This window comes from Callithrix jacchus, chromosome 13 (assembly GCF_049354715.1).
Source record: "Callithrix jacchus isolate 240 chromosome 13, calJac240_pri, whole genome shotgun sequence".
Classification (NCBI taxonomy): domain Eukaryota; kingdom Metazoa; phylum Chordata; class Mammalia; order Primates; family Cebidae; genus Callithrix; species Callithrix jacchus.
Window position 1 is genome coordinate 38,924,379 of NC_133514.1, and position 24,113 is coordinate 38,948,491.

General features: G+C 43.2%; 1 protein-coding gene and 1 non-coding gene across 10 annotated transcripts in view; both read left to right on the forward strand.

The window, feature by feature from the left end:
• The first annotated feature begins 4,918 nt into the window (after positions 1–4,918).
• Positions 4,919–24,113, forward strand: part of ASH2L (ASH2 like, histone lysine methyltransferase complex subunit) — a 37,934-nt gene continuing 18,739 nt past the window's right edge. For 3 of the 9 annotated variants that reach the window (XM_002756955.6, XM_035270270.3, XM_078347508.1), the window contains exons 1-10: positions 4,919–5,119; positions 5,758–5,824; positions 6,903–7,048; positions 10,784–10,872; positions 11,142–11,236; positions 15,417–15,512; positions 16,125–16,220; positions 18,141–18,216; positions 20,747–20,840; positions 22,343–22,560. In XM_002756955.6, the coding sequence (XP_002757001.1) occupies positions 4,932–5,119; positions 5,758–5,824; positions 6,903–7,048; positions 10,784–10,872; positions 11,142–11,236; positions 15,417–15,512; positions 16,125–16,220; positions 18,141–18,216; positions 20,747–20,840; positions 22,343–22,560 (1,165 nt within the window). In that variant the 5' untranslated portion in view covers positions 4,919–4,931. Of the gene's footprint in view, positions 5,517–5,757; positions 5,825–6,902; positions 7,049–10,783; positions 10,873–11,141; positions 11,237–15,416; positions 15,513–16,124; positions 16,221–18,140; positions 18,217–18,941; positions 18,960–20,746; positions 20,841–22,342; positions 22,561–24,113 lie in introns of all 9 variants that reach the window. The other 6 variants (XM_008979328.4, XM_035270269.3, XM_078347509.1 and 3 more) reach the window with 5 other exon arrangements.
• LOC118147015 (U6 spliceosomal RNA) lies at positions 23,764–23,869 on the forward strand. Its single transcript, XR_004733196.1, has one exon. It is a non-coding gene; the product is annotated as a U6 spliceosomal RNA (small nuclear RNA).

Below are 24,113 nucleotides of genomic sequence, written 5' to 3' on the forward strand. Positions count from 1 at the left end.
ACAGGCGTGAGCCACCACACCCAGCGTTTTTTTTTTGTTTGAGACGAACTCTTGCTCTGTCACCAGGCTAGAGTGCAATGGCACGATTTCGACTCACTGCAATTCTCCTGCCTCAGCCTCCCAAGTAGCTGGGATTACAGGCATCTGCCACCACACCCAGCTAATTTTTGTATTTTTAGTAGAGACAGGGTTTCACCATGTTGGCCAGGATGGTTCAGAGCTTTTGACCTCGTGATCCACCCACCTTGGCCTCCCTAAGTGCTGGGATTACAGGTATGAGCCACTGTGCCTGGCCAATTTTAAATTTTTTTATTATAAATTGACAAATTATAATTATATACATTTATGAGATATAAAGTGATGTTATGCTATGTGTATACAGTGCGGACTGATTAAATCAAGCTATTTAACCTATGCAGCACCTCAAATGTTTATTTTTTTTTTCTTTTTTGAGATGGGGTCTCACTCGTCACCCAGGCTGGAATGCAATGATGTGAACAGAGTTCCCTGTAGCCTCACCTTGCTGGGTCAAACAATCCTCTTGCCTCAGCCTCCCTTGTAGGTGGGATACAGGCATGTACCACTGCCCCTGCCTAAGTTTTCTATTTTATTTTGTAGAGACGGACTCTTGCCATGTTGCCCAGGTTTACATATCAGTTTTTGTAGTGAGAACATTTGAATTTTATTCTCAGCAATTTTGTGTATTTTTCCGTTTTTTTCTTTACATTTTTCTTTTGTTTTTTTTTTTGAGACAGAGTTTTGCTCTTGTCACCCAGGCTGGAGTGCAGTGGCGGGATCTTGGTTCACCGCAACCTCCACCTCCCAGGTTCAAGTGATTCTCCCATCTCACCCTCCCGACTAGCTGGGATTACAGGTGCATGCCAGCACTCTGGCTAATTTTTGTATTTTTAGTAGAGATGGGGTTTCATCATATTGGTCAGACTGGTCTCGAACTCTTGACCTCAGGTCATCTGCCCGCCTGGCCTCCCAAAGTGCTGGGATTACAGGCATGAGCCATTGTACCTGGCCTGCAAAATGTATTTCTTAGGTGAGTTGTGGCTAAAACATTTTAAAGACATTGTTCTAAATTAATGGTCTTCGAACTTTGTTTTCATGTTTATCATTTTTAGTTGCAAAGGATTTCATATGAATTGTAAACATTAGCATATTAAATAAAACTCTTAAAAGTATCTCTATGTAGTGATTTCTAGGTCTGTCATCATTCATTCAAAAAATACATAAGTCAGTCACAGTGGCTCATACCTGTAATCCCAGCACTTTGGGAGGCCAAGGTGGGCATATCTCCCCGTCTAGGAATTTGAGACTAGCCTGGGCAACATGGGGAAACCCCATCTCTTCAAAAAATGGAAAAATTAGCCAGTTGTAGTAGTGCACATCTGCAGTCCCAGCTACTTGGGAGGCTGAGGTGGGCAGAGCACCTGACCCTGGGGAGGTTGAGGCTGTAGTGAGCTGTGATCGTGCCAGAGCACTCCAGACAGGATAATAGAGCAAACCCTGTCTCAAAAAATAAAAAAAAAATGAGCAAGTTTTTTTTCTTTTCTTTTTTTTTTGAAGTAGGGCCTTGCTCTGTTGCTCAGGCTGGAGAGCAGTAGTGCAATTATAGCTTGACCCATTTGGGCTTAGGTAATCCTCCCAAATAGCTGGGACTAAAGGTGTGTGCCACAACACCCTGCTAGTATTTTGTTTTTTGTAGAGATGAGGGTCTTGCTATATTTCCCAGGCTGGTCTCTAACTCCTCAGCTCAAGCAGTCTTCCTGCCTCGGCCTCCCAAAGTGCTGGGATTACAGTCAGGAGCCACTGTCTGTCTGGCAATATAATTATTAGTATACAATTAATCAAAGGTAGTATATATATTAATAAACATAAAAATCAAAATTTTATTGAAGGCATAATTTTTTTTTTTTGAGACAGGGTTTTGCTTTTTTGCCCAGTCTGAAGTGCAATGGCACGATCTCGGCTCACCACAACCTCTGCCTCCTGGGCTCAAGCAATTCTCCTGCCTCAGCCTCCCGAGAAGCTGGGATTACAGGCATGTGCCACACACCCAGCTAATTTGTATTTTTAGTAGAGACGGGGTTTCTCCATGTTGGTCAAGACGGTCTTGAACTCCCAACCTCAGATGATCCACCCACCTCAGTCTCCCAAAGTGCTGGGATTACAGGCGTGAGCCACCGCACCCAGCTGAAGGTATAATTTTTAATGGGACTGAGCATTTATTTTTTCAATTAATTAATCTGTTCATGAATGAATATTGTTATTGCTAGAATGAGAGATTTAGCATCAACTGTTACTATTTTTCATTTTCTTTAAGAGACTTGTTCTCACCATGTTGCTTGCAGTAACGTTGCCCAGGCTCGCCTCTAACTCTTGGACTCAAGATCCTCACTTCACCTATCCCAAATAGCTGGGACGGGCATGCATCACCACATCCAGCATATTTCATTTTTATAGATGTAAGAGCAGACAAGTTTTGTTTACATAAATTAGCATCTCCCCACCCATGATTTACTGAAGCAATGGAACTCAACTCTTTGAGCTCCTTCAAAATGCTACGTCAGGGCGGGGCGCAGTGGCTCACACCTGTAATCCCAACACTTTGGGAGGCCAAGGCTGGCGGATCACCTGAGGTCAGGAGTTCAAGACCAGCCTGGCCAACATGGTGAAACCCCATCTCTACTGAAAATACAAAAATTAGCTGGGCATGGTGGCAGGTGCCTACAATTCCAGCTATTCAGGAGGCTGAGGCAGGAGAATCCCTTGAACCCAGGAGATGGAGGTTGCAGTGAGCCAAGACCACGCCATTGCACTCCAGCCTGGGGAACAAGAGTGAGACTCCATTTCAAAAAAAAAAAATTAAACGCCAAGCTAGCACAGTGCCATGAACTAGCAGTACCAGCTACTTGGGAGGCTGAGGTTTAAGTGCCAAGCTAGCACAGTGACATGAGCTAGTAGTACCAGCTACTTAGGAGGCTGAGGTTGCAGGAGCCTTGAGCCCAGGAGTACAAGTCCAGCCTGGGTAACAGAGTGAAACCAGGTGACTTCAAAAAAAAACATGTAGGTACCACTCAGGGTTCAATCCCCAGACCACTGGCATTTGAAAGCAGTGTGACAAATGTGTTTCATATTGCTGGGGTCATCAAATCCATTTAGTACGTCACTAATAGCATGAAAAAAAGACATAATACAAAGTCCAGAATGTTTCATAAATCTTTTCCTTCAATTAGAAATCATGTGTAGCCGGGGGCGGTGGCTCACGCCTGAAATCCCAGCACTTTGGGAGGCCGAGGCGGGTGGATCACGAGGTCAAGAGATCGAGACCATCCTGGTCAATATGGTGAAACCCCGTCTCTACTAAAAATACAAAAAATTAGCTGGACATGGTGGCGCATGCCTGTAATCCCAGCTACTCAGGAGGCTGAGGCAGAAGAATTGCCTGAACCCAGGAGGCGGAGGTTGCGGTGAGCCGAGATAGCGCCACTGCACTCCAGCCTGGGTAAACGAGCGAAACTCCGTCTCAAAAAAATAAAAAAGAAATCATGTGTATACTGGGTCATTGTATTTCTCTGACAACTCAGTTAGGTCCTTCTTTAATTTTGTTGAAAACAAGTCATTAGAACCAATTGAGAAATCAGTACCTACATATTTTCCATGGCATCCAGTGGCCTAGAGGTTCCTATACTATCCCTGGATACATCAAGTAAGATTAGACTGAGGATTGGCGAGGGATGCGCCGTTCTTGTGTAAAGCGGAAGAAGAGTGAATCGTTAGGCAATTTTTTTTTTTTTTTCTGAGGCGGACTTTCGCTCTCCTTGCCCAGGTTGGAGTGAAATCGCGCCATCTCAGCTCTCCGAAACCTCCATCTCCCGGGTTCAAGCGATTCTCCTGCCTCAGCCTCCCGAGTAGCTGGGATTACAGACATGCACCACCACATCTGGCTATTTTTGTATTTTTAGTAGAGACGGGGTTTATCCATGTTGGTCAGGTTGGTTTAGAACTCCTAACCTCAGGTGAACCGCCCACCTCGTCCTCCCAAAGTTCTAGGATTACAAGCATGAGCCACCGCGCCCTGCTCATTAGACAACTTTGTAGGATATAGGATCAACACTGGTGTCCTGAAAACGTTTCTGGCTGCAACACTGAGAGATTTGCATTCTCGAGTTCGGAGACCATGGCTTTTAAAGACTCCACTCACTCCAGTGATGCCAGCAACCAACTACTGTCGGTGACTTCGAAAGTTCGTACTTTCAGTCCACACTTCTTCCTTTCGTTGGGCACCACACTTGCCTACACTTGGAGTGCCCCGGCAGCCCCACCCCACCCCCCGCCCCGGGCTTCGCTTTCCGCCCCACACTAGGAAGCCACTAGCCACTTCTGGTGCCCACGCCGCTCCTCGGCTGCCCCGCCTGGGTCCTCCATCCTCGCCCCTGGAATCGGCCTCCCTAATTCCCTTCCCTCTGAAGGTCATTTGGAAACGGGCTCGAAGGCGCGACACTGCGTAGAAAACCAAATTCCATCCGGGGCGGGCAGGGAGTGATAGTCTCGAAGGAAGACGTTTCCCACGTCGGTAGTGAGGAGCGTTTGCGGCACAGCCAGCGCTCTCGAGGATCCTCTGCGCGGGGATAGCCAGTAGTAGCCTCGAAAACACGTCGCGTCCGTCCCTGGCTCGAAGGGTAGACCTCGAGGGAGCCCCACTAACCACCCAGCTTCCTCCGCCTTCCCCCAAACAGGGCAGGCGCGGGGGCCCAGCCCACCTCTGCCTGCGCGCCTGACCTTAAGGCGGGCGTGGAGTTGGGCTTTCTCAGGCAGACTGGGGACCCACCGCGGGCCTTTCCTGTTTGAAGATAACAGCGTCACACAGCAACTCGCGCGAGTCGAAAGGACTTCTCGCGATAAGTCCAGTGGTGGCCGTGATGGCGGCGGCGGGAGCAGGACCCGGCCCGGAAGCAGGTGCCGGGCCTGGCCCTGGAGCGGCCGCAAATGCAGCAGCCTCAGAAGAGGGGGAGACGAAGCCGATGGCAGTGGGAGCAGCCGCTCCTGGTGGAGAGGGGGCCTCTGCTGCTCCGACAGCTGAGCCCAGTTCAGGGGAGGCTGAAAGCGGGTAAGAGGTCCTGGGGCCGAGGAGGACGCGGGAGCGAGGCCAGTCCCTCCCGAATCCTGCGGCTCCTGGAGCCCTGCCCGCCCCCTGCGATCCTAGGCCCCGCCGCCAACGGCTCGCCCTGCCCCTGCGCTGCTTGGCCCGTCCCCTCTCTAATATATCTCGGTAACGCCCCTTCCGCACCTTTCTCGGGCGGTGGGGGCCGAGGATCCTGTCGTTATCTCTGACTCTTGCATTCCGGCAGGAAGCTGGTAGCCCACTCTTCTAACGGGAGCCCTTCACATGTCCCAGAAAAGAAACCACTTTGCAGTGCCAGACTGGAAGAAGTAACAGTCACTCTGAAAACAGGGTGGGAGAGCTGCCTCTCTTTGAACCTCTCCCAGGATCAACTCTAACCCAGGTAGATTTGTCTGTAAAGGTCGATTAGGCTTCCCTCTGCTCCCTAGGTCCACCGACTGTCTTGTCCACCTTCTTCTCAATATCCTAACAGTACCTTGGGCATCCAGTCTGAGAACAGGCTTAGCTGAAAAGCTGTAGGAGTGTGAAGTTCGGTTGTAATTTGATCATCATCTTTGGAAATAGGCATTTTGAGGTTTGTTTCTCTTGAAAATTCTTAATTGAGCGCTTTCATTATCTTGCAGGGATGCAAACTTGGTCGATGTAAGTGGTGGCTTGGAGACAGAATCATCTAATGGAAAAGATACAATAGTAAGTATTTCTTTTTAGTTGTTTGCAAGGCAAAACCATCGCTTTTAAATTTTTGAGCAAATCAAAAACAGGGCCGGGCGCGGTGGCTCACGCCTGTAATCCCAGCATTTTGGGAAGCCGAGGCAGGCGGATCACCTGAGGTCGGGAATTGGAGACCAGCCCTGATCAACTTGGAGAAACCCGTCTCTACTAAAAAAAAAATTAATCGGGCGAGGTGGCGGGTGCCTGAATCGCTTGAACCCGGAAGGCGGAGGTTGCAGTGAGCCGAGAGCCCGCCATTGCACTCCAGCCTGGAAAGCAAAAGCGAAACTCTGTCTCAAAGAAAAAAATACATTCAGGCCAGGCACAGTGGCTCATGCCTGTAATCCCAGCACTTTGGGAGGCTGAGGCAGGCAGATCACCTGAGGTCAGGAGTTGGAGACCAGCCCTGATCAACACGGAGAAACCCGTCTCTACTAAAAATACAAAATTAGCTGGGGGTGGTGGCGCATTCCTGAATCGCTTGAACCTGGAAGGCGGAGGTTTCCGTGTGCCGAGAGCACGCCATTGCACTCCAGCCTGAGCAACAAGAGCAAAACAACGTCTCAAAAAAAAAAAAAATACATTCGGCAGAGCACGGTGGCTGAAGCCGGTAGTCCCAGAATTTTGGGAGGCCGAGGCAGTTGGATCATGAGGCCAGGAGTTCGAGACCAGCCAGGCCAACATGGTGAAACCCCGTCTCTACTGAAAAATGCAAAAATTAGCCGAGGGTGGTGGTGGGAGCCTGTAATCGCAGCTACTCTGGAGGCTGAGGCAGGAGAATCACTTGAACCCAGGAGGTGGAGGTTGCAGTGAGCCGAGACGGCACCATTGCACTCCAGCCTGGGTGACAAAGCGAGACACTGTCTCCAAAAAAAAATGCATTCAGGTCAGGCACGGTGGCTCATGCCTGTAATCCCAACACTTTGAAAGGCTGAGGCCTGAGGATCATTTGAGACCAGCCTTGGCAACATAGAGAGACTCTCGTCACTTAAAAAAAATAAAAGTAAAATACGTTCACTTCAACTGATTTGATTTTTGAATTGCTCTGTGAACACAGGAAGGTGCTGGGGATACATCAGAGGTGATGGATACTCAGGCGGGCTCCGTGGATGAAGAGAATGGCCGACAGTTGGGAGAGGTAGAGCTGCAATGTGGGATTTGTACAAAATGGTTCACGGCTGACACATTTGGCATAGATACGTCGTGAGTACTTTTCTTAGTTTTTGTAAGAATTGTTCGGTAAAATAAATCTCAGGACGCTCAACAGTTAGTTTGTGGGCAAAATAAATGCAAAGGATTTCCTATGTCTTCTAACCCCTATTCAACAACTAGGATGTTGAATCAGGAATTGTTTAATTCCCTTAGTGTGTTATTTGCTTACTGAGGGCACAGCCCTGATAGATACAATGGTGAGTATTGTCCCACCTTTTGAGTTTACAACCCGGTTTGGAGACCAAAAAAATGCAATTACAAAGTGTTATATAAACAAATTTGGGACAATATAAACTTTGTGTGGGGGGTCTTGGATTTTTCAGAAAGGATTAGGGTATATGTGGACAAAGCCTGTTGTCCAAAATTTGAGACAACCCATGCTCTTTATGCCTGAACCATCCTTTTTTTATTTTTCATTGCCGCTGACTCATTCCTTGAAGTATCTTGTCAGCTCTCCTCAGCAAACCTATTTCCAATTGTGTACCTCTTCTAGTGTATTAAAATCATACTGTGATTGAGAATGAAATTTTTACCTTATACTGACTCACTGTCTATTGTGCTGCTCGCTCTCTGTAATGTTCGTTATGGTCTATATTATACTAATATATTTATATAAGACTATCTAAAAGTAAGGTTGCATTCTAAAATTAATCCACCTTGGGTAAGATTGGGAAGACACATATATATATATATATATATATATATGTTTGCTTGTTGTTTTCTTGAGACCAGGGTTTGCTCTGTCACCCATGCTGGAGTGCAATGGCTGGATCACAGCTTGCTGCAGCCTCAAATTTCTGGGCTCAAGGGATTCTCCTGCCTCACCCTTCCCCAAAGTGTTGGGATTACTGGCTTGAGCCATCATACCCCGTTTTCTTTTATAATCTGTTGTATGCTTCCTAGTTAAAAAGTTAAGTGGGTTTTAGAAATGCTGATGTCTCAATTAACATGTGACTTGTGATTTAGGGAAGAGTGTTTTAAAAAAGAAAGAAAAATACTGAAGGATCAGGAAGAAATAATTGATCTTGGTAGCAAGATCTGCTCAGAAAACACTAGCTAAGCAAGACTGGTCACTTAGAGAGGCCTAAGATAGGGCTATTTCAGCCAGAATTATTTGTTTGGATTGACAGAATTTAGGAAAGGAAATTTACTAGAGAGATAACTGGGAGGAATTCAGGAAATAATCAAATCACAATTAAAGTTTTGATAGCTTTGGAGAGAACAGTTTTTAACTGAATTTCAAAAGTTGTATCTAAAGCCCAGTTAGGTCCTATCCGTGTATCAAGTTTTAAAAAAAAAGCCAGCCCTGGTGGCTCACATCTGTAATCCCAGCACTTGAGGAGGGGAGGATCACTTGAACCAGGAGTTCAAGACCAGCCTAGGCAACATAGTGAGGCCTTGTCTCTATGAAAAATAGAAAAAATTAGCTGGGTTTGGTGGTGCACACCTGAAGTACCAGTTACTTGGGAACTTTTTGCAGGAGGATTACTTAAGCCCTGGAGGTTGAGGCTGCAGTGAGCCATGATTGTGTCGCTGCACTCTAGCCTGGGTGACAGAGTGAGACTCTGTCTCAAAAAAAAAAAAAAAAAAAAGTAGATAAATAGTTATTTGAATTCAAATACAAACAGGTGTGAAGCGCAGCCTTTTTCTTTTTCTTTTTTCCTTTTCAAGACAGAGTCTTACTCTCTTGCCAGGCTGGAATGCAATGGCACGATCTCGACTCACTGCAACCTCTACCTCCCCAGTTCAAGCAATTCCCCTGCTTCAGCCTCCCAAGTAGCTGAGACTACAGGCATGTGCCACCACATGCAACTAATTTTTTGTATTTTTAGTAGAGACGGGGTTTCACCCTGCTGGCCAGGATAGTTTCCATCTCCTGACCTTGTGATCCACTGCTTCGGCCTCCCAAAGTGCTGGGATTACAGGCGTGAGCCACCGCACCCAGCCTACCTACCTATCTTTAGTATGAGGCTTTGCCTTCTGTCAATGAGCTTATCATATAGACTGTTTAACAGAAGAGGTTCTACAGAGAAGTGAAGGTAAGGGAACTCAGCGTTAACATTTTTAAGAATGCTTTTTAATTCCATTAGGGTGGCAATAGTTGGTAAAATGCTTGGTAGTCTTCTCTGAGGATACTCTAAGCTATTTCAGAGTCCAAGATAAACTTTTGTTCTGATTTTTCTCTTTTAGCTGAAGCCATTTATACTAAAGGTCTTCTGTTCTTCTGTTACTTTGCCTTTTGCAAGACTAAGCTGTCCCGTCCTTTTCCTGTCATCCTGTGCCGTCAATACCATGTTTCTCTTCTTAAATGCGTTGGTTCCTCTGTTGCATCCAGTCTCTGCCATTCCCCTGCAGACCTCTTCCTTTCTTGCCTTTAAACAGGCAAGTCTTCTCTTGACATCAAGTGATTCACCCACCTCGGCCTCCCAAGGTGCTGGAATTACAAGCGTAAGCCACCTTGCCTGGCCTAATTGTTTACATTTTCTGTTTATTTTTTCATACATTCTGCCTGCCCTTTCCAACCACATTATTGATACTGTAGAGATAGAGTATTTGTCCTCTTCTACAGCTGGCCTGGCATATTCTTTTTAGGTGCTCAGAAAATAAACTAATAAGGTACCAGTGAGAACCTTCTAGATGCTTAATTGTCCAGTATAATGGTTAAGGTCTTACTATTGTGACAGAAAAATCCGGGTGTTTATAAGAATATGAGCCATGTGCTGGGCGCGGTGGCTCACGCCTGTAATCCCAACACTTTGGGAGGCCAAGGCAGGCAGATCACCTCGGGTCAGGAGTTTGAGACCAGCCTAACCAACATGGAGAAACTCCATCTCTACTAAAAGTACAAAAGTAGCCAGGTGTGGTGGCACACGCCTGTCATCCCAGCTACTCGGAGAAACACTTGAATCCAGGAGGTTGTGATGAGCCGAGATTGTGCCATTGCACTCCAGCCTGGGCAATAAGAGCAAAACTCCGTCTCAAAAAAAAAAAAAAGAATATGAGCCTGTTTTGGTTTTGATGGCCTTTTTACATTGTTTTGTATTTTTTTTTTTGTTTTTTTTTTGAGACGGAGTTTCACTCTTGTTACTCAGGCTGGAGTGCAATGGTGCGATCTCGGCTCACCACAACTTCTGCCTCCTGGGTTCAGGCAATTCTCCTGCCTCACCCTCCTGAATAGATGGGATTACAGGCACGCGCCACCATGCCCAGCTAAGTTTTTGTATTTTTAGTAGAGACGGGGTTTCACCAAGTTGACCAGGATGGTCCCTATCTCTTGACCTCGTGATCCACCCGCCTCGGCCTCCCAAAGTGCTGGGCTTACAGGTGTGAGCCACCACATCCGGCTGACGACTTTTTTACATTCTAAGAATATGTTAACATATGAACATTTTTAACATTTTAATTTACCTGTCACTGATGGGAATGGATTCATGTTAACTTACTTCTCATGATATACAGCTTGGACAACATGGCAAAAGCCTGACTCCATTAAAAAAATAGAAAAATTAGCTGGGCATGGTGGCTTATGCTTGTAGTCCAAGCTACTTGGGGGGCTGAAGTGGGAGAATCACCTGAGCCAGGGAAGGTCGAGTTTGTAGTGAGCTATGATTGTACCGCTGCACTCCAGCCTGGGCAACAGAGTGAGACCCTGTCATTTAAAAAAAAAAAAAAAAGCCGGTGTGTGTTCACAAGTTCACTAATTTGTACAATTTGGCTCTTCTGCAGATCCTGTCTACCTTTCATGACCAACTACAGTTTTCATTGCAATGTCTGCCATCACAGTGGGAATACCTATTTCCTCCGGAAACAAGCAAGTAAGAACAAACTCGAGTATTTGAAGATGATTATCCACTGGAAAAGAAAAGGGATCTGGGCTTAGCAGAATCAGGAGTCCTTTGCCTAATAACTGGTATAAGTTAAGTTGGAGTTTAGCTCTGAATAATTGCAGTTGCCCATTTCAGGTCATGTAACGACTCCATTTTGTTGCTATTATTGTTATTTTCTATATCACTTATTGAGTATTCCCTTGGGAATAGAGATGTAGTATTATAGATAACTATTTTTACCTTTTTATTTTTGATAGACTTGAAGGAAATGTGCCTTAGTGCTTTGGCCAACCTGACATGGCAGTCCCGAACGCAGGATGAACATCCGAAGACAATGTTCTCCAAAGATAAGGTAGAGGTGGAATTAATGTAATTGCATTTATACTAAGGAGTTAGGAGGAACATCTAAATACATTCTTTAACAAGTACTTTCTTCCCGGTTTTTATGACTATATGACAGTGGATTCAGTGATTACGTTTTTCTATTTTTTTTTTTTTTTTAAGATGGAGTCTTGCTCTGTCATCCAGGCTAGAGTGCAATGACGATATCTCAGCTCACTGCGACCTCTGCCTCCCGGGTTCAAGCAATTCTCCTGCCTCAGCTTCCTGAGTAGCTGGGATTACAAGTGTGCATCACCACGCCTGGCTAATTTTTTGTGTTTTCAGTAGAGACAGGGTCTTGAACTCCTGACCTCATAGTCCACCTGCCTTGGCTTCCAAAGTGTGGGGATTACAGACGTGAGCCACTGTGCCTGGCCTGTTTTATTTTTTTGAGAGAGGGTCTCTGTCACCCAGGCTGAATTGCAGTGGTGTAATCATGGCTCACTAAAGCAGTCCACCTTCCTTAGCCTCTCAAAGTGCTGGGATTACAGGCATGAGCCACTGCACATGGCCCATTTTTAGTTTATTTTTCACAAATCACTTTGAAAGTTTTCTTTTCTTTTCTGAGTTGGAGTTTTGCTCTTGTTGCCCAGGCTAGAGTGTAACGGTGTGCTCTTGGCTCACTGCAACCTCCCGCCTCCCGGGTTCAAGCACTTCTCCTAACTCAGCCTCCCAAGTAGCTGGGATTACAGGTGTGTGCCACCACGCCCGGTTAATTTTGTATATTTATTAGAGATAGGGTTTCTCCATGTTGTTCAGGCCAGTCTCGAACTCCCGACCTCAGGTGATATGCCCACCTCGGTCTCTGAGAGTGCTGGGATTACAGACATGAGCCACCGCACCTGGCATACTTTGAAAATTTTCAAGGTGGAATGTAGTGGCACCATCATGGCTCACTGAAGCCTTGACCTCCCACCTCAGCTCAATCTAATCCTCCCACCTCAGCCTGTCAAGTAGCCGGGACTACAGATGCACACCACCATACCCAGCTAATTTTTGTGGTGTTTTTTGTAGAGACAAGGTTTTACCACATTGCCCAGGCTGATCTCGAACTCCTGTATTCAAGTGATCTGCCCGTCTTGGCCTCCCAGGGTGCTGGGATTACAGGTGTGAGCTACTGTGCCCAGCCCATTTCTTCCTAGATTTGCCAGTTAACCTTTTTTTTTTTTTTTAATCTACATTTGTTTTATCTCCCCATATCTCTATTTTTCCCTTAAGCTGTATGAGGCAACATTGTAGATGTACTTTACCCAGTATTCTGTTATACAACCACAATGCAATTATCATAATAGAAAAATTTAACATTGGTGCAGTACTGCTGATTTACAATTCATATTTGTAGTTTCTCAGGATTATTACTGTGTTCAGAATATTCTCCTTCATAGCTTTTTCCTCCATCCAGGATCTGGTTAGGATCACTCATTGCAGTTAGTTGTAATGACTCTTTTGTTTCTAGTCTATTAATAACACTATTCCTTTTACTTTTTTTTAATTATTTTTTTAAAGATGGGGTTTCTCCATGTTGGTCAGGCTGGTCTTGAACTCCAAACCTCAGGTGATCCACCTGCCTTGGCCTCCAAAGGGCTTGGATTATAGGCATGAGCCACCACGCCCCACCCAGAAAAACTATTCCTTTATTCAAAAAAATTTTTTTTTGTTTTTGAGACATTGTCTTGCTCTATTGCTCAGCATGGAATGCAGTGGCACAGTGAGGGTTCACTGAAGCCTTGACCTCCTGGGTTCAAGCTATTCTCCCTTCTCAGCCTCCCGAGTAGCTGGGATTCTAGGCTCATGCTGCCATACCCAGCTAATTAAAAAAATTTTTTTGTAGAGATGCAGTCTCACTATGTTGCCCAGCTAGTTTCAACCTCTTGGGCTCAAGTGATCCTCTTGCCTTGGCCTCCCAAAGCTCTGGGAATACAGGCATGAACCAGCCTAATAAATAAATAAATAAAACAAATAAATAAAGGGGCTCCTTTATTTATGTATTTAGTAAAGTAAATATTTGTAAGTGCTTAGGCAGTTGTTTGGCATGATATTCCTCAATTTGCATTTGATTGTTTTCTCATGATTAGGTTCAGGTTAAACTTTTTTTTTTTTCTTTAATAGGGACAGGCCTCACTATGTTGCTCAGGCTGGTCTTATACTCCTGGGCTCAAGTAATCCACTGGCCTTGGCCTCCCAAGGTGCTGAGATTACAGTTGTGAGCCACCGTGCCTGGCCATGTGTTACACATTTTTGGCAAGACTATTACATAGGTATTGTTTCTTTTTTTTTTTTTTTTTTTTTTTGAGACGGAGTTTCGCTGTTAGCACCCAGACTGGAGTGCAATGGCACGATCTCGGCTCACCGTAACCTCCGCCTTCTGGGTTCAGGACTACAGGCGCGCACCACCATGCCCAGCTAATTTTTGTATTTTTAGTAGAGACGGGGTTTCACCTTGTCGACCAGGATGGTCTCAATCTCTTGACCTCTTGATCCACACGCCTCGGCCTCCCAAAGTGCTGGGATTATAGGCGTGAGCCACCCCCACCCCCCGGCCATTGGTATTGTTTCTTTTTTAGACTATCACATCAGTAGATATATAAGGTATTGGTTTGTTTTACTATTAGGGATCCTGAATTGAACTAGTTGGTTAAGGAGGGAGCATTTTTATCTTTGTGATAAGTAATCCTTATCACAAAGGATTATGGAGATTATGTGAGTACCTTGTTCTCCTACTCCTTTCAACCAGTGATTTTTAGCCACCATTGATTATCCAACCCTGAATCAGTTGATAGAATAGTGGTTGTAAATCAGAAGATATTCGTTGGTTGTAAGTCTTCTGTAAATAATTTTCCCTCATTCTTTTTTTTTCCTTTTAAATATCAATGAATTTTTCTTTAAAAAGTCAATGTTTTATAGTCCATTGTTGGGTTTTTTTTGGTGTTTTTTTTTGTTTTTGTTTTTGAGACAGAGTCTGGCTCTGTCACCAAGGGTGGAGTGGAGTGGAGTGGTGTGGTGTCTTGGCTCACTGCAACTTCTTCCTCCTGGGTTCACGCAGTTCTGCCTCAGCCTCCTGAGTGGCTAGGACTACAGGCATATGCCACCATGCCCAGCTAATTTTTGTGTTTTTGTATTCTTTGGTAGAGATAGGGTTTCACCATGTTGACCAGGCTGGTCTCAAGTGATCTGCTCACCTCGGATTCCTAAATTGCTGGGATTACAAATATAAGCCACTGTGCCCGGCCATTGTTGAATTTTTTATTTCTGACCCTCAGATTGTCCCAGATTCAACTATTGTAAACAAAACCCGATTCCCTATCTGGCTGATTCCTGAAACTCTTTGATATGCCCCCATCCGTTTTTGAACTCTTCCTTACTTTCTGGAATAACAGAATATTCCAGGCTTACTTCCCGTGGTTCCTTTTATTAAAGATTTAGTTTTCATGGAGCTAACTCTGGTGGTGGTACTTTAGAAGATAATCTAAATAGGAGGTCAGAAGATGAAGGTCAAAATTCGTTTCAGTCATGCAAGCAGGAGTTGGTGAGAGCCACAGTCACAGCAGTGCGGATAGAAGGGAGACCAGAATAGAGTGACATTTCTGAAATTTTAAAATTTATTTGGTGACCATTTAGGTGTAAAAATTGTCAGACAAGAGTCAAGGACAACTCCATTGTGTCTAGCTTATTCTGGGTGATCACTGGTTCTAAGTATCAGGAGCAAGAATAGAAATCTGAAAAGCAGATTTATGAGGTAAGATACCAAGTTCCATTTCAGTCACAAGAAGTTAGAGATGCCTTTAGGATGTCCAGGTGGAGATGTCTCAGCAGGTAGAAATAGGAGTTCAAGAGAATAATTTGGGAGTCATCTTCTAATTGACAACTAAGGGACCGTGACAGCTTTTTCTTCCAACTGGAGTATAAGACCTACATGGCTTAGATTTGTTTATACTTGTGGAAATCCCCATAATCTGTATATCATGTGCATGCAATGAAGTATTCAGTGATTAAAAGATAATGTAAACCTTGCATAACAGTATTGGGGGGGAGCTAACATGATTTTTCTCTTGATTCTAACAAGGTCCTTGAAAAATGCTGTTTTCTTTCTTTGTCAGCATACCTTTGACTGTAGCAGTAATAGTCTTAATATATTTTATTTTAAAAATTAGGATATTATACCATTTATTGATAAATACTGGGAGTGCATGACAACCAGACAGAGACCTGGGAAAATGACTTGGCCAAATAACATTGTTAAAACAATGGTAAGTAGACTAAAATTGATTAGACTTGACATTTAAAAAAACATTAATTCTTTGTAAGAAATAACATTTCAGCTTATTGTGAAATGAGAAAATGAGAACTTAATGTTAAACTTTTGAGTGTGAGATACAGCTAATTGTGAATTTTAATAGTTTTCACACAATCAGTGAAATGCATATTGTGTCTTATGTGAACATTGCCCACATAACCCTGGTTTTATGTATTGAAACTTTCGTCCACTGTATTTTGCAAGAACAATTTTATATTGAATTGAGACCACTTTTTTTTATTCTATTAAAAAAAATTGTTCTAAGCCATATTGTCCTTAAACTTAAAGAGAGCACCCAGGGAGAAGTCAACAGCAAGCTGTTAACAGTGCTTATCTCTGTGGGGTAGAAGGATAGGTGAGGATTATGAAACAGTTGGACACTCTTCCTATTTCTCTGTTGTTTGAATTTTTTGATGGTCATGTATTGTCTCTTAGAAGGAAAAACAATACTGTCTTTTTTGAAGACTACACCTAGGAATTGACTTTTGGAGTTGGTGGTTGATTATCCATTCCATACTTCTAAGTATAAAATGTTTATTAATAGTAAAACACTGCTTCATTTCAGAGTAAAGAAAGAGATGTATTCTTGGTAAAGGAACACCCAGATCCAGGGAGTAAAGACCCAGAAGAAGATTACCCCAAATTTGGACTTTTGGATCAGGTACATTAATATGTTTTATATTTTCTTTTTGATTTTAAGTTACTTGGGGATAGCAAATCAGATTCTGTTTACATTTGTATATTTCCCACATAACACACTGCCATTACATGCTCATAGCATGGTGGACTCAAAAAACAGTGACCAATAGAAGAGTGCCCACCTTCATCTAGGAGACCAGTGTTTTAGTTGTGGGTCTTCCCCCAAAATGTTAGGAATTTCTTCAAATCACTTTTTTTTGACTTTAGTTTTCTTATTTGCAACATGTAAAAATGGTATTTCCAATTACTTCTAATCTTCCTGCCATCTTTTTTTTTTTTTTTTGAAACGGAGTTTCGCTCTTGTTGCCCAGGCCGGAGTGCAATGGCGCAATCTCGGCTCACCGCAACCTCCACCTCCTGGGTTCAAGCAATTCTCCTGTCTCAGCCTCCTGAGTAGCTGGGATTACAGGCACGCACCACCATGCCCAGCTAGTTTTTTGCATTTTTAGTAGAGACAGGGTTTCACCAAATTGACCAGGATGGCCTCGATCTCTTGACCTCGTGATCCACCCGCCTCGGCCTCCCAAAGTGCTGGGATTACAGGCTTGAGCCACCGCGCCCGGCCCCTCTTCCTGCCATCTTAAATTTGCTCTTAAAAACATTCTTTGTTGTGAAAAGAATTTGTTATGAAAAATTTGTGTTGCATATCTAACATAACAGGAAAACGAAAATTGCCGCTTTTTGTTGAACAGCGGGGGTCACATTTGGCAAGTGAGAATATCACATCTTAAAGCTGTACCTTTACATGTTTGATTTGCCAGCTTTGAAGATGCAAGATTTGGCCCGGTACAGTGGCTCATGCCTATAATCCCAGCACTTTGGGAGACTGAGGCAGGAGGATTGCTTGAGCCCAGGAGTTCGAGACCAGCCTGGACAATACAGCAAGACCCCATCTCTCAAAAAAGAAAATGCAAGATTTCACATAGAAATTTAGATTTCTCTTTTGTAAAATGAAGATATCTGACTACATGGGGCCTGAATTCCCATAGGAGCTGAGTAAATGGGGCTTAGGCACTCCTGTGCCCTCTCCTGCCTCTACCCAGGTTGATTAATTGCCATTTATCACCATTCAGAAACTACTCTGATCCTTCCAGTTGGCCTGCCTCGCATGTACTTGCAAGGGTGCTTGCTGATCCATAACGCACCCAAGTTTGGGACCCTACAAGCTTCATTGTTTAAAATTGTCCATTTCAGGCCAGGCGTAGTGGCTCATGCCTATAATCCCAGCACTTTGGGAGGCTGAGGCGGGCGGATCACTAGAGATCAGGAGTATGAGACCAGCCTGGCTAACGGGGCAAAACCATGTCTCTACTGAAAATACAAAAATTAGGTCAGGTACCGTGGCTCACACCTGTAATCTCAGTACTTTGGGAGGCCAAGGCAGGTGGATCACCTGAAGTCAGGAGTTTGAGACCAGCCTAGCCAACATGGTGAAACCCATCTTTGCTAAAAAATTAGCTGGGTGTGGCAGCAAGCGCCAGTAATCCCAGCTAATTTGGAGGCTGAGGCAGGAGAATCGCTTGAACCTAGGAGGCAGAGGTTGCAGTGAGCCGAGATCACACCATTGCATTCCAGCCTGGGCGACAAGAGCAAAACTCTGTCTTAAAAAAAAAAATTAGCCGAATATGGTGGCATGCACCTGTAATCCCAGCTACTCTAGAGGCTGAGGCAAGAGAATCACTTGCATCTGAGAGGCAGAGGTTTGAGTAAGCTGAGATCGTACCACTGCACTGCAGCCTGGGCAACAGAGTAAGACTCTGACTCAAAAAAATAATAATAATAATTGTCAATTTTAGTTCCCATTTTGTTACTCCTGTTTTATGAGCATGCAGATTGACTGCCTTATGTAGACTCATTTTTTAATTGGGTAATATTTTTGCAGGACCTTAGTAACATTGGTCCTGCTTATGACAACCAAAAACAGAGCAGTGCTGTGTCTACTAGTGGGAATCTAAATGGTAAGTGTTGACATATCTCATCGCTCAAATATTTTGAAGCTATTGAATCCAGTTGTGCCTAGAATTGGCCATTCTTTGTGTTGGCCCTTAACCCGGATACTTACTAAGATGCTTTTATAGTCCAAACTCAAGTTTTAGGAGCTAGCCAAGGGTTTGGCAGATGGTAATAGAGGAGGACTTTTTGTCACTTTACAACACAGTTTGGTGTTGAGTGAGACAGGCTTAGCATGAAACAGGGAACCATTTCAAGGTCAGATTTGCCGTGTTTGTATCTGTATCCTTATAACTAACATTTAATTTAGAAAGATTCGGCTGCTCTCCACTCTTTTTCTGTAATTCAGCTGTTACTTTTAACAGACTTCCTGTGCCCATCTTCTAATTTTTCTTGCCTGAAACTTCAGCTAATTCATATGATAGCATTTCTGTGTTAACCACCCATGCAGCTTGTTTTTCTGTTAACCCATCTAATAGCAGGAAAACCCTTTGTTACTAATGGTTATTTAATAAAAGTTGGGGTGGCTGAGAGATGTTTTCGTCTGATACATGGCATCATTAACCTGTCTTTTGGAGTGGTAGCATCTTAAATATCTGATCATTTCTACTGTTACTAATATTCTAAGATGGGTTGGAAATAGCGAGGTGTGTTGTTTATCTTTTTACAACATATTTCCCCCTTTTAATTGTTAAAATTTGACAAATACATGGTACCACTTCTGTTCTTACAGGTGGAGCCACTTTTGGAGGTGAATTCCTCCACTGTCTTCTTTCAGCCTCTCAGACTTAAGTATTTTGTGGTTTGGAAAATGCTTTTTGCTGAGCTGTGGTAGTAGTTAAAACCAAATAATTTTAAAGCACTGTGAAAATGGCGGCAATAGCACTTAATATGAAACAGTAGTTGAGTTTAATGTTAGTATTTAAAAGCTTGTATGTTGCTATATTCTGCCTAACATGGCCAGCCACCCCCCTTTTATATTGTTTGCCCTGTTTTAGATGGATCTGAAACTTCTTAAAATAATTAAAACGTAAATGACAATAAAAAAATGTAATTGTGACTGGGCACAGTGGCTCACTCCTATAATCCCAGCACTTTGGGAGGCTGAGATGGGCAGATCACCCGAGGCCAGGAGTTTGAGACCAGCCCGGCCAACATGGCGAAACCCCAGCTCTACTAAAATGCAAAAAAATCAGCCAGGCGTGGTGGCAGGCACGTGTAATCCCAGCTGCTTGGGAGGCTGAGGCAGGAGAATCGCTTGAACCCAGAAGGCAGAGGTTGCAGTGAGCCAAGATTGTGCCAGTGCACTCCAGCCTGGGTGACAGCATGACTCCAACTCAAAAAAACAAAAAAGTAATTGTTTTTGGATTACAGTGACTTAAACTAGAGTGGACATTGCAGTAGTTTAACATTAAACCTTTATGAAAAATAGGAACAATGTCTGAGGTGTTCACCAAAGGAAATTCTGCGTAAATCTGGTCCTGTATATGCAGAATATGACCTACCTTCATTCAATGTCTTGATCCTTTTCATTGCAGCAGAATTGCTAGTAATTCCCAAGCTTGCCCCAAATTAAGATGTAGTCCTCTGCAGTTGTTATGTAAAGGTGTTTTCCTGCAGTTCAGGGATGTTTTCTGGAAGAGAGAAAAGCAAAACTAATTGAGAGAAATGATAGAACTGAACAAAAATTTCAAAAGTACCTATTTCAGAAATACATTCCTTGTGACCTCAGTATGTAGCTAAATTTTTCATATAAAATATGTAAATTGTCTATTCATATTAATTGCTTTTAGTTCCACAAGCCAAGTTAGTCTAACCTGAATTTTGTGCATTGGCACAGTCTTAATGTTGTATGACAAATGGGTATGGAACTAAAAATTGCCTACCAAATTGAAAGCCTTCTTTCTTATTTGTGTCATGTGCAACCACAATGGAGATCTAGCACTACTGGAGAGAAACACCTTTTTAGTACTTCTGTTTCTGTTTTCCATGTTGTATATATGTTGTCTTGTTGGATATTCAACTTCAATGCTTTAGCAGATATTGTGCCTTTATGATGTTTATGGACTATATTGTATAGTTCAAGCAAGTGAACATCGACTTCCAATGAGGATATTCTCTCTTTATGGGTGTTTGTATTAATTTGGGTGGGGAAAAAAAAAAACTGTACCCATACAGTTATTTTCCTTCTTTTTTTCTGTGAGTGTTTGGGATCTGAATGAGTGAAAATGCATTGTGTCACACCCTCAGAAAATATACTAATAGTTGCAGTTCATTAGGAACAAAGGTTAAAATTGTAACCCAACCATCACTAGTGCTGGATTCATTTGAGCTTATTGCCAGAACCCAGTGTTCCTGGGCTGTGAGAGGCTTAGTAGATTCTTTCAAAACCAGGGTGAAATCCAATATGATTTTGGAAGGAAATCCTCCTGTGGTGTTACGCAAATGCACATTGGGTGTGTGGCCCTCATGGAATTTCAGTATCCACATGGTGCTTCTCTCATGGCTCATTGAAAGTGATCTGCCTTCTCTTCAAAGGGGGAATTGCGGCAGGAAGTAGCGGAAAAGGACGAGGAGCCAAGCGCAAACAGCAGGATGGAGGGACCACAGGGACCACCAAGAAGGCCCGGAGGTGGGGAGAGTGCCCACCCTGTCCCACCTCACTATTTAAGTATTACTTGGTTCTGGGAAAGTCCAGCAGAGGGAAAAGAGGTCACGGGTCTGAGGTTAAAAAGCCTGTCCATTATTTCCAAACCTTGAGCATTCTGAGGGACAGAATAACCCCAGGTTGGAGGCCGGGTGCGGGGTCTCACACCTGTAATCCCAGCACTTTGGGAGGCTGAAGTGGTTGGATGGATCACTTAGGGCAGGAGTTTGAGACCAACCTGACCATGGCAAAACCCCATCTCCACTAAAAATACGAAATTAGGCAGGTATAGTGGTGAGCACCTGTAATCCCTGCTACTTGGGAGGCTCCAACAAAAGAATCACTTGAACCTGGGAGGCAGGTTGCAGTCAAACAAGATCATGCCACTGCATTCCAGCCTGGGCAACAGAGTGAAACTCTGTCTCAAAAACAAAACAAAATAACCGAAGGCCGGGTGCTATAATCTCAGCACTTTGGGAGGCTGAGACAGGTGCATCACCTGAGGTCAGGAGTTCAAGACCAGCCTGGCCAACGTGGCGAAACCCTGTCTCTACTAAAAAAAAAAAAATTAGCTGAGCCTGGCAGTACATGCTTATAATCCCAGCTACTCAGGAGGCTGAGGCAAGAGGAGCACTTGAACCCAGGAAGAAGAGGTTGCAGTGAGCTGAGATTGCACTGTTAGACTCCAGCCTGGGTGACAAGAATGAAACTCCATCTCAGGAAAACAAAACAATCCCAAGTTTAAGTATCATGTTTTATAAATTTGTTAGTACAAAATTTATAATAGTAACAAGGACAGCATCTTCTGGTGATAAGCCTGGGAAACCTAGGAAGTGAAGTTCTGTTAAGGCAACTTGAGAAAGGACAGGTGGGAAGGGAGTAAAACCAGTGTTGAATGTTAGCACCTTCACTTTCTGCCTCTTCCTTCTCATGCCTTTTCCCTTCCCTTTGTCTAATGCTGAGTTGATGAAATCTAGGTTACTTACTTACTTACTTATTTTTGTGAGATAGAGTTCTCTGTCACCCAGGCTGGAGTGCAGTGGCAGAATCTCAACTCACTGCACTAGTTACTTATGTAGATTAGCAAGATAGCAAGTGCTTAGGTCTCTGAGCTTCTATTCATTACTTTATAATAATCAATATACTGAACAATATCACCCTAATCACCCCCATTCCTCTTCTCCTTCACCCCGCTAGGATGTACCAGCTCAGTTTCATAGACCTCAATTCATGCTTAAAGACCAACAGGAAGATCCCCACAGGCTACAAGTAATTTAACCAAAACTACCTTGCGCAATAAAGCTAATCACTTCCCTGTTTTGCCTGAAGAGGGCAGAGTGATCTATTTGAGTAATGACAAGTATTTGCTGTGAAGTTGCATGTGTTCTAGCTGAAATCAGATAAACCAGAGGCCTTTCTTGCACAGTTGTATGCAGTTGAGCTAGAGCGGGTTTTAGTTTCTTGATTTTATTTTTTCCTTTCTGCAGTGACCCTTTGTTTTCTGCTCAGCGCCTACCCCCTCATGGCTACCCCTTGGAACACCCATTTAACAAAGATGGCTATCGGTATATTCTAGCTGAGCCTGATCCCCACGCCCCTGACCCCGAGAAGCTGGAACTTGACTGCTGGGCAGGAAAACCTATTCCTGGAGACCTCTACAGAGCCTGCTTGTATGAACGCGTTTTGTTAGCTCTACATGATCGAGGTATGTAAAGTATTAGGGATCATATGGATGCAGGGTTACTTTGAACTGCCATCATCAACCTTGTCAATCTAGAACTAGGGGTACATCTCAGTCTTTTACCGCTGCCTCACCCCATCTCTAACTAGATTCATCCAGAATGTACAAGAAATAACCTCCTTTTCTGTTCCTTCCTATAAGCTCCAGCCATTTTATATACATATGTATGGTTTTTTCATTTTTCTATTTTGAACTAATTTTAAACTTGCAGTAAAGTTGCCCAAAATACGGTTTTTTTTCTCATAAAGCTTTCCCTTATGATAATATCTTAGAAAACCATAGTACGGTTACCAAAACTGGGAAATTAATGTTGGTAAATATTATCAACACAACTAAAGAAAGACCTTCTTCAAATTTTATCAATTTTCCACTCACACTTAATTATTTCTCCTTAGTCTGTTGTAGTCTTTATTAGTTCCAAAGCCATTGCTTATCTTTCACGACCATGATATTTTTTAAGTGTTTTAATCAGTTATTTTGTTGAATATTCCTCAGTGAGGATTTGCTTGATGTTTTCTCATGATCAGACTGAAGTTATACAGTTTGGGGAAGAATAACACAGACATGATGTCTTATAGTATCAGTCATAGGATTCATGATGTTAGTAGGTCTTATTGGTTACGTTGACCATGATCATTTGGTTAAGGCAATTATGCTGGCTTTCTCCACTGTAAAAAGCTACTGTCTTTCCCTTTATAGTTAATAAATGTCTTAGGCAAAATACATTAAGTCTATCTATACAAATATCTTGTTTGTTTTTAAACTTAATATCTACTGATTTTAGCACCCATCAGTGGATATTGTCTGCCACAATTATTACTGTGTTGTTTGGTGATTTTCTGTTTCCTCTTTCCCTTTTCCATTTATTTAATTGGTTATTTATATCAGTATGGACTCACAGGTACTTATTTGATTCCAGGGAGTATAATCCAGTACTTTGATTATTTTGTTGCTTAATTTTCCAGCTTTGGCCAGTAGGAGCTTTTTCAAAAAGTTGGTTCTTGTGTTCTTTTGATAAACTGCATCTTTTTTGTTTTTTTAAATACTTACTTTGAGGCATCAAAAGGTATTCCTGGCTAATCTTATATTTTCTATACCTCAGGCCTACTTCTTCACTGAGCCCTGGTTCCTTTGATTGGAGCATGTTGTTTAGAAGTTAACATCTAGACGCTCATTTCCGTAGCACGTATACCAAAATTGGAACGACACAGAGAAGATTAGCATGCCTCTGTGCAAGAGTGACACACAAATTCAGGAAGCATTCCATATATTTTTTTAAGTAATAAATAGTAATCAATATCTAGGTGTTAGGTGTACTGTTACTAGGTATCATTGCTTCTAGACTCTCTCAGTGGTCAGAGGTAGGAAATGCATGTGTGAGTTTGTACAAACCCGCATGTACACACATAACTGAATTTATATTGGTACCTGGGATGACAGCCTTCTTTCCTTTCCTTATTTGTAACATCTTTCTCCAAGAGTGGGAAATGTGAATAATTAGATAGATAATTATCTAC